The sequence below is a fragment of the Leiobunum rupestre genome, chromosome 2 (assembly GCF_980474605.1).
Source record: "Leiobunum rupestre chromosome 2, qqLeiRupe1.1.hap1, whole genome shotgun sequence".
NCBI lineage: Eukaryota > Metazoa > Arthropoda > Arachnida > Opiliones > Sclerosomatidae > Leiobunum > Leiobunum rupestre.
The window spans coordinates 5,153,042-5,171,911 of record NC_143385.1 but is presented as its reverse complement, the minus strand read 5'-3'; the positions used below and the strand labels follow the sequence as shown (position 1 = coordinate 5,171,911).

At 35.9% G+C, this 18,870-nt stretch overlaps 1 protein-coding gene across 1 annotated transcript in view; it reads left to right on the top strand.

The window, feature by feature from the left end:
- LOC149955577 (uncharacterized) overlaps window positions 1-18,870 on the top strand; it is a 40,082-nt gene that overhangs the window by 12,221 nt on the left and 8,991 nt on the right. The window contains exons 7-12 of the mRNA XM_090165327.1: window positions 3,948-4,109; window positions 4,714-4,827; window positions 6,208-6,298; window positions 6,558-6,664; window positions 11,623-11,874; window positions 17,563-17,615. Coding sequence (XP_090021453.1) covers window positions 3,948-4,109; window positions 4,714-4,827; window positions 6,208-6,298; window positions 6,558-6,664; window positions 11,623-11,874; window positions 17,563-17,615 — 779 coding nt within the window. The remainder of the gene's footprint in view (window positions 1-3,947; window positions 4,110-4,713; window positions 4,828-6,207; window positions 6,299-6,557; window positions 6,665-11,622; window positions 11,875-17,562; window positions 17,616-18,870) is intronic.

Sequence of the window (18,870 nt, the reverse complement as noted above, 5' to 3'; positions counted from 1 at the left end):
TTGGAGGACCAGAAGTGCAGTTAGCAGGTCATGGGGGCTTAGCCCTAAAGTGGTCTTCTGGCTGTACACCATGATCATCAGACCATTGCTCTCTTATGCTGCATTGGTCTGGTGGCCAAGAGTCCGAATTAAGACTGTGCAGAGCGATCTGCGCACCCTACAGCGGCTGGCTTGTGTTAGCATCACAGGAGCTATGAGAACAGCCCCAAGTGCTTCTCTAGAAATTCTCCTGAACATTCTTCCTCTTCATCTTTTCATAGAGGAAGCTGCTGCTATGGGAGCCTACAGGCTCAACCAGAATGGTTGGTGGAAGGCGAATACTTGGGATAATAGCCACACCAAGATCTTTCGGGAAATTTCATGTCAGTTACCTGTCTATCTCATGGGTTCTGATATGATGACTATGAAGCTACATTTTAGTAAGTCCTTCAATACTTATTTTCCAAGCCGTACAGAGTGGGCCAATCTTAGTACCCTCGGGGCCAGAGGAGAAATCGTCTGGTTTACCGATGGGTCTAAGACCCACTCTGAACCTGGTTCGGTAATGTATTGTCTTACTAGCAATCTCGGCTTCTTTGAAAGCCTTCGTGTCTATGCTAGTGTTTTTCAGGCGGAAATTGCCGCTATCTGCTTCTGTGTTGATTTTTGTCTTAAAAAGAAGCTTCATGGCAAGGTTATCCAAATTTATTCGGATAGTCAAGCAGCCCTTAAGGCTCTCAACCAGTTTCAGGTCTCTTCAAAACTGGTTTATAGCTGTTTAAACCTCCTCTCGGAGCTAGGCACCAACAATAAAGTTCAGCTCTATTGGGTTCCTGGCCATCGGGGGTACTATGGTAATGAGAGGGCCGATGTCAGAGCCAAGAAAGGGGCAGAGGCTGAGTTCTTTGGTCCGGAACCTGCCGTTCCTATCCCCTCTAGCATAGTTCGCGGCCTTATCTCTAACTCCATGACTGAGATGGATGGCCAAAGGCAGGCTAAAGAGTTTATCTCGGGCCCCTCTAGGCAGAGAGCCAAAGAGCTGCTCTCGCTCTCCAAATCTAATATCAGGTTGGTCGTTGGCCTACTAACAGGTCATTGTCTCCTTAACAGACATATTCACCTGATTGGAATCAGTGATGATCCAATCTGTAGGGCCTGTCAGGCTGAGGAGGAAACCGCCTCTCATGTGCTTTGTAGGTGCGATTACTACGCAGCCCAAAGATTCGAGCATCTTGGTATGCATCAACTGGAAACTTCTGATTTCTATAATATGCCGGCCAAGAGGATTCTCCATTTTGTGTCGGATATTGGACTTTTTAAGTCTTAAGGTTCGGGTTTGCACAATGGACCTCTGGTCGACGTGCGCGAACGGGCATTTCCTTAGCCCTTCACCCCTTCATTAATAATAATAATAATAATAATAATGCACATGCAATTTTATAAAAAATCTGTAGTTCAGACTATTTGTATAATGACTAAGAATGAATTCAGGTACCCAAGAATGTTGAACCATAGCTTCAGCCTCTGGTACCACCCTAGCATACTTTGTTGTTAAAATTCGTCTGCTTTTTTAATCACGCAGCGCTCTCTGACATTTATTTTTTAATTACGTGAAAATGTAATGGAATTACGTGGAACCTGAATAACGTTGAAAATGTTAAAACCGGAATAACGTGGAAAATTAATAAAGTGGAAAATGTTTAAACTGGAAAAACGTGGAAAATGTTAAAACTGGAATAACGTGGAATAGGAATATAAAGATAATGGCAGCATTAATTTAATTTAATTTAGCTGCTCAACTCCAAATTTTAAACATATTGTTTGATAAAATTACCAATGATATGAAATATTTCAATTTTTCTTAAAGGAGTGTATCTATCTATTTTAGGATTCAATGTACAATTGAAGTCACTAACGACAATAAAGTTATGAGGATTAATATCCTCTATATCATTCCTTCCTAACTCAGTCATTTTTACAGCCTCATAGTCTACTTGAGAGAAATAACAATTATAAAGTAAATTGATTCTTTGTAGAAAACCTTGGACAATGTCAGATACCAAAATTCCTTTATTATTAAAAAGAAATTAAGTCATAACTGACACCTACAATATACCAGCTCTGTTGTTTGTAAAACAACATAAAATATTAATATAAGGATTTGGAACTTTAATAGTAAAGCTCAGCTCAGCTAGGCTAGGCTAATACCCAAGGCACTACCTTAGGGCTAAGTCATCAAGCGACTTTTGAAGCCATTAATTCAGGTGGCCGGGTAATTGGAGCACAATTAATTAAGGTTTCTTGCCAGCACGCGAACATGACCTTATATTTTCTCATGTTGTTTATTTTCTTTAAGAACTAAATAAAATCGTTAAGTCCTCGCGTATTATGGGACATGAAGGAGAAAAGCATAAAGAAAAAATGATTAGTTAAAAGTCTGTATAATCAATAGAAATAGTGCTCTTAGAAATTAAAAGGGTAAGTTTAGTATTTAAGCCTACTTTTAGGCATATGCAACTTAAACTACTTTCCACGTTATTCCTGTTTTAACATTTTGCACATTATTCAGTTTCCACGTTATTCCGATTCCACGTTATTCAGTTTCCACGTTATTCTGGTTTTAACATTTTCCACGTTATTCAGATTCCACGTTATTCCGGTTCCACGTTATTCCAGTGGCCCGATCTTTTCCAAGTTATTCAGCATCTCTGGCCCAAATTGGGCCAAATGTGAATTGTATCCTAGTTTGGTTGAAATATTTGTAAGAAATTTAATTTGAATACCAGTTTAGTTTTAAATAATAGTCGAGAAGGTAGCTTTTCTATAATTACCTCGAGAACTGGTTAAGTATATTTTCCTCAAGTTGCGGAACCAAGGCTTAAGGTGGATAACCGTAGCTTTGAAGGTAAAATAAATTTTGATTGTTAATTTTACTGAAATAATGATATGTTGATTTCAGCTTGTCAAATAGCCATATTTTGCATGACCATTGTTACGGAATTCTTTCTTCAGAAAAACAGATACGATGTATAGAAAGAAGTTAACCAAATGTTATAATGAATCCCTTCAGAGTCATTATTTGCACAACAGAGCTAGGACTGAGCGTTTCACGTCAATGTTTTAGGAATGCAACGTTTAGTTTTGATTTTAAAACTTATCATCAATTTAAAAAATATTCATCTGTTCTAGTAACTCTGATCCACTTATGTCTCGTATATATTTAACGTTTGGTTGGATTGTTTGACTAGATTTGGCTTTCTGTTTTAAAGCAGCATGCTTCCGAAGTTCCGTGACGGCTCCATTTTCATGTACCCGTACTCCAGATTTGACCCGAAAATAAAATGGTTCAAGGTTGTATAGTTTCCATAGCACCTAAAAGTATGGTATGAGGTCCAACATTCTTGGGTACCTGAATTCATTCTTGATGTAGGCCTAACTTTTTTGTGATTTTGTTAACATTCTGAATTTTTATGAATTTAGTTTTGTTTTCCAGCAATTTGTAGCAGAAATCAAGAGCTATTTAGAAGTTTCCTAATTATCGTAAATCTAACCTTTGGGTAATTCCACGACAGATTTTATCACCTTGGGCACCTTATATTTTTAGATAACCCTGAAAACTTCTTTCTTGGGTTATTTTTGATGATAAAACACGATTCTGAAATTTTCTTGAAGATCAGTCCAGTAGTTTGCTAGTTACGCCTTGGTCATTTTTGGTGAAATTGCCTTGACCCCTAATATTGAGGGAGTGATTTCCTAGCCAAATTAAATTTGTTGTGAAACTTTGATCTCTTTGATCATAAACTTCTAAATTCTTTAATTATTAGATTCAGCATTTGCCCACATGTTTATTTGTTTTGTGGATACTTCTTCAGGGTAATTCATCAAACCTAATGAATAGTTTTTAGTTTTTTTTGAAAATTACAAATTGGTAATGATTTAATTACTTATTAATGATTCCACTTTTGTAGAATTCGTTAAAAATAGCTACAGCTTCACACAAAGTTCTTCAACTTAAAATAGCTCATCTAGAAAAAGAAATTTTAGAGGAAAAAAAGAAAGTTTCTGTGTTGCAGAATCTTAATTCAGACATGACCAACAAACTCAGCATTATTCAAAAAGTTCCTAATCCAGTAAGAATGTTTTTCAAGTTAAATGATTGATATGGGCAAAAAATAAATTTATTTACACTTACTGAAGGTGACTATATTAAGACAATTCTCAACACTGCTCCCAATCCCCTTAATGCTTGAAGTCAATTAAATCAATCTGGTTTCTTTAAATTTTGTCTTCCAACTCTATTAAAGATCATGCCTATGATCATCTCCCTCTTTTTCGTGCTGTTGGAAAATATGACCATTATGTTCGTGGATCTTCTAAATATAGTCATTTACATATAAAACGTTTTTGTAAAATTTAAACCAAAGCACATCTTAAAAAAGAGGCAGGTTTTTAAAGTGTAACTTTGGGGAGGTATGGGAAAATTCCAATTGTGATGCTACAGAACTTCAACAACGATTCTGCATGATAATATTTATTTACTTTTACTAATTTGTTAAATGGTGTATTTTGGCGTTAATTATAGCTTAATTATTAAATTTTTTAGTCATGCTGTGTTCCCACTGAGATGTTATACTGAGGCATATACTTTTGAGCATTTAAGTGATTATGTTTAGCATGGTTTAAATAAAAACACGATTTCAATCAAAATCAATACTGATTCTATTTAATTTTCAGGTTTTAACTTCCTTTGAAACTGAAATTAAAGAAATTTTTGTTGAGATGAAAAACAGAGATCAACAGTTTGTTGATGTTGTTAGGTCTCTCCAAGACCATCATGATGCTTTAAAAGTAGGTTATAACAAGAACTTTATAGATCCTAAAAAACCTTGATTGATACATGAAGTGCTAACTATGTCTACATATGTATCTACCACATAATTTTGTATAATTACATTTATCTACACATTTTTTTTTAAAAGTGATGAACTAAACTTTTCAATAATTAAATCTTTTAACAAATGAAATGAAATATTTTGTATTGCCATATAATATAATACGTTTCAAAAATTTTGATAAAGAAATACTGACCCAGCCCATACAGGATTTGGACGTAGGTCATTAAAAAAAACCTCACACATCTCTACATTGTAAATGTTGTAAAGCTACTGAAAAGTATACGAGCATGGACATAAATTCGTTCTTGTTAAAAGTCTTTTGATCTAAGTCATGGAAGTAATAGCGAGTAGTTAATAGTGGAAATACAGCTCAACAATTGTATATTTATTTCTTCCTTCAGAGAAATAACATGGATACTGAGAATATAGTGCTGGCCAATGAAATTACATTTTAATTCTGAATTGTTTCCAGCTAAGTCAGGCTTACCAAATGAGCAAACTTTAGTAAATTACAATCCTGACTTTGTTAATTTAAACCTTCAAAATGACCCTAAAACATAATAAAAAAATTTATAGTTAAAAATAACTACTCTAAACATGGCGATCTCTATTTTGAGAATAATGATTTCAAGGCGATCTTTAGGATCAGAAACTTGTTCACCCCAGAGCTAATTCATTAGATCTAAGGTTTAACACACAAATAAATCATTGCATTATAGACCTATGAGGTTTTCCGACCTAGTGGCGGATACATATGGGGGGGGGGGGGGGCGCCCTCGCCATGTGACTTGATGATTTGTTATTACACCCATTGCTCACTATGTCTTTTAGCGTCCCCTCCCCCCCTTGAGTTTTTTCTGTATCCGCCACTGATAGACCTCTGTGGTGTGGTTTAAATCTTAAGGGTACATAAATTCTGACACTTGTATCCGCCACTGTTCCTATCATACTTTGATGGGACTAATAGCAACAGGTTATACTTTTTTTCTAGTTTACAGGGCCTTATATCCCCAACTAACACTTAATTTTTACTTAAAAAAAGGAAACTTTTGCATGTTGTTAAGTGGCTCTCAAGTTTCAGAAATCATTTAGAATTAGTTGGCATGCCTATGTAACTCCTGATGTAACTCCTCTGTCTGTCTGTCCACTTTAAAAGAGTTTTTCCCCCAATTTTGCCCATCAGTTAATTTAATTTAAAAAACTACACATAATAATTATTATTATTAACTCTGAATTTATTGTTTGAAGCTACTCTGTTAATTAAATTCCTTTATTGTCTACGACGTTCTACAATTCCATCTATGAGACCAGAATTTTCCATTTTCTTTTCTAGCAAGCATATGCCAAAGTGGTTCATGAATTAGAGGAAAAATGCCATGTTATGAATACAAGTGACATTTCATCAGTGGTTATTACCCAAACTGGTAATTATAATTTTATTTAAAAGTTATAATTATTTCATGACACATTATGTAAAATACTATTTTAGACAAATTAATATTTTACACAGTAAAATATCATCTATAAATTGGAGGTAATTGAAGGGCCCATTGGAACTAAACTCAATTCAAACTAAATTTGTTTTTAGTATGGATTATTTTACTTCTTAAAGTATTGTACAAACTGAACCAGTGACTTCCTAATGACTAATTATTCCGAGTATAATTTTTTGTTTTTTTTTAGTTGGGTGTGGACAAGACATAGTGATGGTTAAGGATGTGGCAGTACAGACAAGATTGCCTTTTGATGATGCTTGCAAATTTTACAAGGATACAGAAATTAAAAATATGGTTATGACCTTTTTTTACAACGTACCATAAACACTTAGTTTTAAATAAGTAGTGTGAACAGTAAAAGATGTTAGCTGCCAAATTTATCAATTAATTGCAGTGTCATGCAAGCTTTTACCAATGATGTCATATTTTTTTATTCTAAGCTGTTATGTATTCAATTAGAAGATAGAGTTTTCAATTAGTGAAAGTGTAAGGACAAGGGCAACCTATTGTGTGGAGTTGGTGCTGGTATTGAGAGGAGTTGGCAGAATTTAGTTCAGAAAGGGAGAGCAAAGGAGGATAATTGGATTCAGTTGTTAGTTAGCTAGAGAAGGGAATACTTAATCTTAACACCCAGGTTTGCAATAAAAAGTAGAATATCATTGCTGTTTCCTCGATTTAATGAAACTAGTATTTAACCTAGGAGCAACAAACACAAGGAGAACGCACCCTTACCAAAAAATAAGTTGGTTTTTAGTTGGTATTTAGTTGGTTTTCACATTTAAGTTGGTTTTTAGTTGGTATTTAGTAGGTTTTCACATTTAAGTTGGTTTTAAGTAGGTTCAAGTTGCCAGCATATTTTAATAAACTATTTAAAGAGGTAATAAGTTGTTTTTAAGTTGTTTTTAAGTTGGCTGGAAAATACTCATTTTTTGAAGTTGGTTTTAAGTTGATTTTTAGTGGTCAGATAATTACTTATAATTTTTAAGTAGGTTATAAGTTGGCTTTAAGTGGTCTTTATTAAGAGGTCTTTTTAAGTAAGTTTTAAGTTGGTTTTAAGTGGTCTTTATTAAGAAAGCTTTTAGTTGGTTTTAAGTTGGCGTAAAGTGGTTTTTAAGTAGGTTTTTAGTTGGTATTTAGTTGGCATTTGTTCCAAATACGAACTTAAAACCAACTTAAAAAGTTACAAGACCACTTATTTTTTGGTAAGGGCAGCTAGCCTTTAAACACGCTAACAGAGGGTTGTGTACGAATTTCATTGGACGAGCGTCACGAGCCTTTACGCTGAACGTTTTACGGGCGGGGGGGGGGAGACAATATCCGAATTTTCCCCTTCCGACGGCAGCAGGCGCTAAAGCGTCTAGCCAATGAAAAACGTACACTAGAAAATCCACGACTTTTGACGGGTTGCGTTCTCCTTGTGTGGGGTGTTGTGTTTGTTGCTCCTAGATTTAACAATGCGTACATAAAATGTGCATTACAAAAGGTTATATTTTTATTAACCTCTTACAATAATTACCTCATTCAACCTGAGTGGTATTTTCCTCAATTTTCTACTGAGCAAATTAAGAATGTATGAAGTTTTGAAATATACATTAGTAATATAAAACTTTGGATAAATCATTAAACTTTGAACAATAACGCATAAAAGAGATTTTCTTTTCATCTTATTCGGGTGAATTATGTATTAAGTGTAGCTCCAGAAGTTCAAAATGCACGCCTTTCAGGGAAAGATATAACTTGTAACATCGTTAAATGACATAAAGATGAAATTTTCTTAAAACTACCACACTTAAATATGTTTTAGGACTAACTTGTACATGTTATAACCAAATAAAGAACAGAGAACCACTGTTGTACAATAAAAACTTTATTAAAAATGGCTATGCTACGGCCGTTTAGGCGCTAAAACTAGATACAATTTTTGGCCGAGAGTTATTGAGAGAAACAGAGTAAACATCCCTTACCAAAAAATAAGTGGTCTTGTAACTTTTTAAGTTGGTTTTAAGTTCGTATTTGGAACAAATGCCAACTAAATACCAACTAAAAACCTACTTAAAAACCACTTTACACCAACTTAAAACCAACTAAAAGCTTTCTTAATAAAGACCACTTAAAACCAACTTAAAACTTACTTAAAAAGACCTCTTAATAAAGACCACTTAAAGCCAACTTATAACCTACTTAAAAATTATAAGTAATTATCTGACCACTAAAAACCAACTTAAAACCAACTTCAAAAAATGAGTATTTTCCAGCCAACTTAAAAACAACTTAAAAACAACTTATTACCTCTTTAAATAGTTTATTAAAATATGCTGGCAACTTGAACCTACTTAAAACCAACTTAAAACCAACTTAAATGTGAAAACCTACTAAATACCAACTAAAAACCAACTTAAATGTGAAAACCAACTAAATACCAACTAAAAACCAACTTATTTTTTGGTAAGGGATGGTTCGAGTGTAGGCACAAGAATAACAACATTACATTTTATACCAAAGCAATATTCCCCTGGTTAAGTAACTGTACATAGTGCATAGCAATCTCCTGGGCGGGGCCATCAATGTTGTTAATAAGTCGATTAGCAATTTTTAATTTTACAATTTCTATAGACTCTCTAATGTTCAATTTTATTGGGTTGTTTTCTTTAGAAATTAGTTTTGCATTGTTGGTGTCTATAGTGTGTGAAACCCCCCGAACATGTTCAACAATGGCCTTGGGCCTTTTTAATCTAAGATCTGCATTGTGTTCCTTTAATCTGGCCGATAGGCAACGTTTCGTTTGGCCTACATAGCCCATTGAGCAACTGCATGACAGTAAATAGATTCCACTCTGGTCAGCCTTATCTACTGTGTCTTTTCTAGTTGGTAAATAATTTCCAATTTTGCTAATTCTTTTGAAAATCGTTTTTACGTGATTATTTTTACACAGGTGGCCTATTTTTTCCGTGAGTTTGCTATAGGGTAATATTATGAAGTTGTCCTTCTTATCAAACGGTTTGAGTTTGGTATGGTTCAAGGTTTTGGCTTTATTTTGTACAAAATAAATGATCTTATTGATGAAATTTAAATCAAAACCCATATTAAGTGCTACCATTCTAATCAAATTAATTTCGTGTTTATATTCCAATTGTTCGCTACAATTGTTTAACGCTCTTTCAACGTATGAGAGAAAAGCAGATTTTTTCTGAGAAAAGGGATGTGTGGATTTGTAGTGTGGTGGTGCTACAATAGCAAAAGGTTTTCTATAGACAGTCGTGGTAAACGATGTGTCGTTCTTCTGGATTAGAGTATCTAAGAATGGAATTTTCCCCCCTAACTCCACTTCTACTGTGAATTTTATATTAAGGTTTTGTGAGTTTAAGTAGTCGAGGAATACATTTAAATCGCTTAGACTATGTTTCCATTTAGCTAGAACATCGTCCACATATCGCCTCCAGAAACGGAGAATTATTAAGGCTTTAGTTTCTAGGTTATTTAAAAATAACTCACAAAGAAAAGGGGAGAGGCTCGAACCCATTGATAGGCCCTGGTTCTGCGTATAGAATTTTCCCTTCACTTGAAAAAACGTTCTTGACACCACTAGATTAGTTAACATAAAAATTTCATCTATCTCGAGTTAATTGATTCTTTCCTCCCTCAGTCTTAATTTGAACACTTCCAGTGCTTGGTCAACCGGAACTGATGTAAAGAGTGACACTACATCAAACGATACTAATGTATCGTTGCAATTTATACCCGATTTCTTTAGATCTTGTATAAGTTCTTTAGAATTTTTTAAAGTATATTTGTGTTTATTTACTAAATATCCGAAGCGTTTGACGATGTATTTTGCGATGCGTTCCGATGTATTTTGGGATGCGTTCCGATGAAGAGTTGATGTTCGGGACAATAGGTCTAAACTTTAGTACTTCTTTATGTATTTTTGGCGATTGGTAGAATCTGGGGACTAAATGATCAATAAGATCATTTATTTTGTACAAAATAAAACCGAAACCTTGAACCACACCAAACTCAAACCGTTTGATAAGAAGGACAACTTCATAATATTACCCTATAGCAAACTCACGGAAAAAATAGGCCACCTGTGTAAAAATAATCACGTAAAACTGATTTTCAAACCCAGCATTAGCAAGATTGGAAATTATTTGCCAACTAGAAAAGACACAGTAGATAAGGCTGACCAGAGTGAAATCTACTTACTGTCATGCAGTTGCTCAATGGGCTATGTAGGCCAAACGAAACGTTGCCTATCGGCCAGATTAAAGGAACACAATGCGGATCTTAGATTAAAAAGGCCCAAGACCATTGTTGAACATGTTCGGGGGGTTTCACACACTATAGACACCAACAATGCAAAACTAATTTCTAGAGAAAACAACCCAATAAAATTGAACATTAGAGAGTCTATAGAAATTGTAAAATTAAAAATTGCTAATCGACTTATTAACAACATTTGTGGCCCCGCCCAGGAGATTGCTATGCACTATGTACAGTTACTTAACCAGGGGAATATTGCTTTGGTATAAAATGTAATGTTGTTATTCTTGTGCCTACACTCGAACCATGTTTACTCTGTTTCTCTCAATAACTCTCGGCCAAAAATTGTATCTAGATTAGTTTTGCCTGACGACGATGCCAGTTTTAGCGCCGAAACGGCCATAGCATAGCCTTTTTAAATAATGTTTTTAGTGTACAACAGTGGTTCTCTGTTCTTTATTTGGCTGCCACACTTATTAGACACAGTGAAAATGTGGAATATCATATATACTACTTTTTTGGGTTAAACACTTACACAAAGAATTAATGCATTTATTTATATTAAAACTTGTACTTTTACAGGCTTGATGAAATTGCGAATGTGTAAACCACATCGTGGCTCAAAATTTACCTAGTCTATTACTTAGCTTAACGATGAAAATTTTAAAAATTATACTGCATAGGGATATTTCAATATTGATAAACCATATTTTCAGGATGAAATAGTATTAGAAAACCAATATGACAGTTTTCAACCCACACTATTTTTCCTAAACATTTTTTAAAAATCAATGGGACCTGCAAGATACCGAGATATATACTTCTGCTCACACTAACTTTTGAAAAAATTTGTTATGATGATGTTTGTTGTTCTTTATACTTGAATGTACCTCATATAAACTGTGTGTTCAATCTCCAAAGGCGCTTTTGGAACTTGCTTAGAAATAATTGTACTCTTGAAATGTAATTCCGCATTTTAATGTGTTTTACAGATGAAAATTTTTAAATCTAAATTTGATCTGATGGATATTACATGTACTACAAATGGCAATTACTCTCACAACGATTTTCAAAATTTTATGGAAATTCTGGATTCTCAAAGAATTAAAATAAAAATTCTCGAAGAAAAAGTATTGCAAAGCAATCTGAGATTGGAAGATGTTATTAAAGAAAACAAATATCTTCAATCGAAAATTGAACGTTTGAATGGGAAAATTATTGGTCAGCTTAGCGGGAAACCAAATGTAAGTAGTTTTAACTAAAAACATTGTAAGAATTCATCACATTGTCAAAATTTCACCTAAAACATAGTCACACCTTTTCCTTGCTACCCCACCCTCACTATCAATACAGTCATTTTCTTTCTCTAAGGATCATTTGGGTATAGGTTTGTTAAAATAGAAGGAGAGACAAAAAATCATTTATAAAATATATAACATGGTAAGGTTTAAATGAACGAAAAATAACCAAGGGAAATATCTACAACTTATGGCGTTTTCCATTGGGACTGCTCCGAGCGTGATCCGGATTGACCTTCTACGTCATCGCTCTACCACGGAGAACTCCGCTAGGTGCTCGGAGGACTAGACTTCCAGCCCTTCCAATGGAATACGAATTTTTCTCGGAGTCACTTGCTCTTTTTTGGTTGCCCCGTCCCTCAAGTTTGGGCAGCTCGGATCAAACCGCGAGGGAGCAACAGTGCCAATAGAAGACGTGCCTCCTTTTTGGAGTTGCCCTTTTTGTCCCAATGGAACACGTTTTATATTTAGGAGCGCTCAGAGGACTCCAATGGAAAACGCCATAAGCAACACACCGTTTTTATGAAATCTGACTAGAAATTTCTTACCATATAAACCCCATTTAAAAAAAACACCCAGATCAGTAGCTAATAATGGGAGATAAGAATAAGTGGTTTTAAGGGGCCAATTATAAGGGTAAAAAATATATAGTACATTATTTGCCACATTTTCAATAAACTAATAAACCATAAGTGTGGGGTAGGAAAAAGGGAATATTTTGTGACAAAATGGCTGCTACCCTCACTGCTTTGCAAATTCTACCCAAGCTCTGTTACATCATTTTCCATCCATTTCTGAAATGTTGAGGCCTTCTTTAGAAACGCTTATATGGGTTTAATCTACTAGTACGAGTTTAAAATGGGATTTTTTCACATGAAAATTAACTTAGCAACATTTCCAAATTAGCCTTTTCAGCTAGCATAGAACCACATAGCAGTCAAGGTGAGAAGTTCACAAAGCTGCTAATGTATTTTAAATTTGCAAATTGTCTGTTAGCAGGTGAGGTTAATTGGAACAATAGCCCCGCCACTCGCTTTGCTCCCATTTCTCGACCCCCTTTAAGTACTTTTAAGGAGATTCCAATGGTGCAAAGCTTTATTTATAAAGTTATTTAAAAATTGCCCAAAGACTATACATTGGCGCCTGACGGCGCCGCGCACCCACTTCGCTTGAGCGCTGGAGGCGCGCGGCGCCTCCCCAACCCCATACTAAAAAAAGTCATGGGCCATCTATAACGCGACCTAGAGGACAGTACCAAGCCTTACGCATCAAGTATATAATATTAAATTAACCATATCTGCTTAAGTATTCATTTCCGAAAAAAATTTCTAAGGGCAATACATTCCTTGCGATAAGTACTATATTATAGCACAATCAAAACAAATATATAGGAGGGGGCGCTTTTCTTGAAAATTGCCAGTTCGAACTAGTTTTGCAAAAGTATGCAAAATATTCTTTCCGCAAAATAGGTCTTGAAATTGGCCAGTTCGCACTAGTTTTGCAAAATTATGCAAAATAGGACTTCCCCCTAGTATCTAGCGAATTAAATTCGCCGTCAAAAAACACACATTTTCGGTTTGGACACTTTTAAAATTTTTTTAATATCTTGTCGTTAAATGTAATTCGTCATTAGTCCTACCTTATCCAACATGTACAAAAATCTCGTATTTCCCTAGAAAATCTCGAAATATTTCGTATTCTACGAGGTAAAAATTGCTGACAGCAACAATTTTATATTTATCATATCTTTCTAAATAATAAATTGCGGTTAAAACTTTTTGAATTACTGTAATCCTTGACAAATAATACACCTTAAAAAATAAACAAAGACCAAAAATACCTATTGTTAAAAATATCTTCCGTACTTGCGGAACTACGCTTTGAGCCGGTATCGGGCATGGTTAGCGGAAAATGAATACGTTTCGTGAAATGTTTCTTTTTGTTTCGGGCACCGTCATTTTAATCCCTAGACCCCACGTCTACTACAGTAGCATATTTCTATCACGACTCAAAATCAGTAAAGGCCGCTAATTTCCGAAAGGGCAAAAACGGCGCGACGGCGAGCTCTCTTCGCCGCGGAGGGAATTCTACCGTTTCTACGCCCCGAACCGTCTGGTTCGTACATCTTTAAAATTAGTGTATCTTTATAATTAATTATTTGCGGCTAATAATTTTTGCACCATTAAGTTCCCCTTAATAAGTACGTTGGTAAGGTGGAACTAAAAAGTGGGAAACATGTGGCGGGGCGATTGTTCCAAATAGCCGCAGAGGAAAATCCAGGAGTTGAAGTACTTCTCCCGTTGGGCTGTATGTGTTCGCGTAAACTCAACTCGTTCATTGATAAAAAAAAACTTAAGCAAAAAACCAACGATAAGACCCTAACATTGTATTAATCTTATCTTAACTTAACCTGTACATAAACTAAACATGAAGAAAATAAGTTTAGCAATCACGAACTTCAAAGACCCAGGAAAAGAAACCCAATGAAGGCATAATACTCAAAATAAATTCACCGATGTCGATCTTATGACGTGTCCTATCATATACCGGGTGTTACGGGAGACTTTGTCGTAAATTATAGGGCTTATTCTTTGGGTCCTACTGAAATGAAAACGTCAAATGAACATGGGTCCTAAAGCGTTTCGTTTCAAATTTATAGGCCCTCGGAAATCTGACGTCAAAACACAAAAACCATCTTACAAGTGAAGTCCTGTATTCTGCCTTGAGCCCAATTGTTTTTCGTTATTACCCATTTGTTTTATATGAGATTAGATAAATAAGTATCAAAAATGCATTATTTCCTTACGTGTACTAGTGATTTGAATAATAATTAAGGTCTTTGATAATGTCAACGCAGTTACAAATAATGATGTTAATTGAAATTGGATCTTTTTAATAATTTGACATTCAAGGTACAAGTATGAAAAGTAATTAAATTACAGAAACTGTTTAAAACGACCGCCTTGGGGGCTCTGATACAATAATGAGCTCTCTGTACGAAAGACTTTTGAACTCGTTAGAAGATTCCGGGTGTGTTACGAATAGTGTTACAGCCGTCAATTATTTTTGGCGTAGGTCGTCAATGTCGTGGACCGTTTTGTACACGAGGTCATTGAGTCGTCCCCAAAAGACTATTTTCGACGATGATCCTGGAACTAGTACCCCTCGGGTCCCACTGTTCCTATCCGGATTGTCCTTAATGGGGTCACTGGTGTCGTTTCCGGCTGTCGGGCCTGATCTCTGGGTTCACGCGTCAGCACGCATCGGCCCCTATGCTTGGTCCCTCTGGGGTGACTGGTGTTGTCCGTGATTGCTGAGCCCGGGTGTTGGGTTCGCTCCATATCTGTCATTTGATAACCTTATCGGCGATGGTAGTTGCAGTGGAAAAATAAGGTCACTCTAGCCCTCAGCTGTGCGAGGATGGGTTCTCTGGCAGACCTCCCATGGTGAAGCCTTTTGTTGGGCCATGATGAGGGCGTTTGTTTGCTATCAAAGTCCGTACGAGATTCCTCGAAGTGACGCACCCCTCGGTTAAAACACACCAAGAGCAATTTAGCGTAAATGTCTGGTGTGGCATTGTGGGAGATCTTATTTTCTTCCGCCTCAGTTAAATGGCTTTAGCGAATTTGCGTTTTCTGCAAGACATCTTACCCGAGTTATTGGACGACATGCTATTAGCAACGCGAGCCCAAATGTGTTTTTTGCATGACTGAGGTCCATCACATTTTAGTAGGCACGTAAGGGACCACCTTGAAAGGACCTTTCCTTTGGGGTGCATTGGTCGAGGGGGGCCAGTTCCGTGACCAGCTCGCTCTCCGGATTTAAATTATCCCGAGTTTTTTCATTGGGGACAACTCAAGGACCTCGTGTACAAATCTGAAGTCCGCGACATTGACGTCATGCGCCAAAGAATAATTTACGACTGTGACACTATTGGTAACGCGCCCGGAATCTTCGAATGGGTTCGACAATCTTTCGTACGACGGGCTCATGCCTGTATCAGAGCCCGATGCGGTCATTTTTAACCGTTTCTGTTATTTTATTACTTTTCATACTTGTACCTTAAATGTCAAATTATGAAAAAGATCCAATTTCAATTAACATCGTTATTTGTAACTGCGTTGACGTTTTCAAAGAACTTAATTATTATTAAATTCACTAGTACACGTAGCCTACTTCCGATTTCATAATGCACTTTTGATACTAATTTATCTATTCCCAGGAAAAAACAAATGGGTAACAACTGAAAACAATTGGGATCAAGGCAGAATGCAGGACATAACTTTTAAATATTTTTTTGTGTTCTGACGGCAGATTTTGGAAACGAAACGCTTTAGGACCCATGATCAATAGACATTTTCAATTCAGTAGGACCCAAAGAATACGCTCTATAATTTATGACCTAGTTCCCCGTAACACCCAGTATACCTATGCCCATTTTAAACCTATGGTACAAGACCTCCGTAGCTCTCATTTTGTATTATATGAAACTGCCGATAATTCGCAGCCAGACAAATGGCAAGTACTTCAGAACTCTTTTGGGGAAAATAATACTAGTATAACAAAATATGTCCATACACAACTATTGACATTTTCTGGAGTCAAAAAGAAAATTACATTTGACCTGCTTAGTTTTTAAAGCTCTTGAAGGATTGACACCATTCTATATTTCCACATTGTTTCAATAACCTGCGTAAGTACACCTCTTTAATACAAGAGGTGCAGTTTGCAGCAAGTTACTATCTGTTTTATTTCGTTGCAAGACTCCAATACTTCCAAGAAAATAATATCATATAGAGGTGCTTTCTTTACCGAATGATTTAAGGGCATTAAAAGACTTAAATAACTTTAAACGTGATCTAAATAAATTATATTTCTCAAACATTTAGGAACTATCTAAAACATTATGTATAAATCAAAATGAAAAGCAAAATTTGTATGTTTAGAAATACTATTTATTTTAATTGAACTAGTAGTGGACGCCTTTATGTAAAATAACTAGCACTTGCCTAGAAAGATATCCTCAATAAAGATGATGTTATCCCTAGCCAATGAACACATGCCATTTGCAAATTATGCAACCAAAAATCTACTTTTTCAACACCTCCCATCACCCCACCCCCTAAATTCTGTAACAAATACTCAGAACGCCCCCTCAATTATAATAGCACTATAATCCGTAAAATTACTAAATTCCTTTCAAAATTTAGCCTTTTTTAAAGTTTTACCTCTGGAAAACTAATTATACTAGAAAAACAAGTACTATATTGCGACTGTAAGTTAAAATAATTGATAATTTATGTTATGGTAGAAAATATATGTTACTCCCTTACTCTGTTACATAATTGGTGAAAGGCTTCATATTTAAGGGTTTTTACACCAACTGATACTCCTCACACAATCTTAGACTTATCCCTAAATGATTTCATGTAAAAAAATAATATTCTTCTAGCTAACTTCGATCACTGCACTTATTTGCAAAAAAATATAATATAGGCTGATGTACAAAGTGTATAGGGAATGTGTATTTAAAACCGTCTGTGTATAATTTGGATATGAATTCCTATGCGTGTTGTATTCTCTTTTTAATACTATTATGGACAAAACTAATTTTTATAATTCCATCTTTCATAGGAAATTCATTTGTTTGTCTTACTGGAAAAGAAGATCGAAGAACTGGAAAAAATGTAAGTTTATTTGCAGAAAAATAAATATTTCCGGCTATTAATTAAGTCATGGCATGCGCTACTGGAACTGTAAACTGATATTGTTGCTTTTTATGTTACTTTCATTATTGTGTGTTCCATATTTAATTTTAGGAATTGTGTACAAAATTTTGTTAACTACTTTGTGTTAAAATGTTAAGGAGTTCATGCACAAACCAATAATCCATTTTTAGAATCATCACCAGTAGATATAGAGGGGGAAGATTCTGTTATTAGTGGTTTGGCCTGTGAATTGTTAGTTACTCCTCAACAGCACTCCATATAAATTTGAGGCTTCGCTCAATTGTAATAAGCGAGTTTCAGTAACCGCACTTTCAAAATAACTACAAAGGGAAACCTAGTTGCGCGCATGTGTCAGATATGATTGAAAATAACTTATTAGCTCTCTCTTTTGTGCTGCTACCAACAGCAGGCTGCCAAAAGGTCCAAAGATCTGACCTTCAGTGGAGCTATCGGTTCGATTAAAGATGGCTATCCCTCGAACTGCATAACTGTGGAGGAGATGGGCACCATTCAGCTTGGGGTTCTGAAGAGCTTAGATGGGATACCTTCGGGTAACCCTCTTCCTCTATGCCAGTAGTTTGACCTCAACGAACAGATTTTTCGGGGAATGAGGCTTTTTGTAAAAAAAGCGTGTGACCTGCCGAAACCTTAGAAGGTTGTTCTCCGAACAAGGGACGAAGGACCTTTAAGTCCTTCAAAGGCGTCTTCAACGGGGCGTTAAACACTAACTGTTGGAAGGTTCTTGGAAAGGCCGAGGAACCGACTTCATCCGTTGGATTTTCCAAATGGATGGTGAGTCTGTCAACGCCATCAAGGAGGCAGGATTTGTCGCCGAAACAAATCTAAAGCTGTTAGTATTGCAGAGGATGTGGTTAATCCCACATCTGTATAGTACCCGAGTCTTACGACTCGCTAGTTTCAAAAGACTAGAAGACTTAGAGCCTCTATTAAGCGATACCTCGGAAGAGGATACGTTGACAGAGGACCTTAAATTATTCAAACTATCGGACCCCGAAGAGGTCCGGGATATGGAGGCTCAAGTAGATGGAACATCAGTGGGGAAGACTGGTAGAACCAATCTAACCAGCGGGAGTGGTGTGGTTTTCACACTCACCGCTGGAATGGGCAGGAACACCGATCAACCTCCAAACTAGGTCCGTCGCTATGAGTATAAAGATGGTACAGATAAATCACTATCACTGTAAGGCAGCCT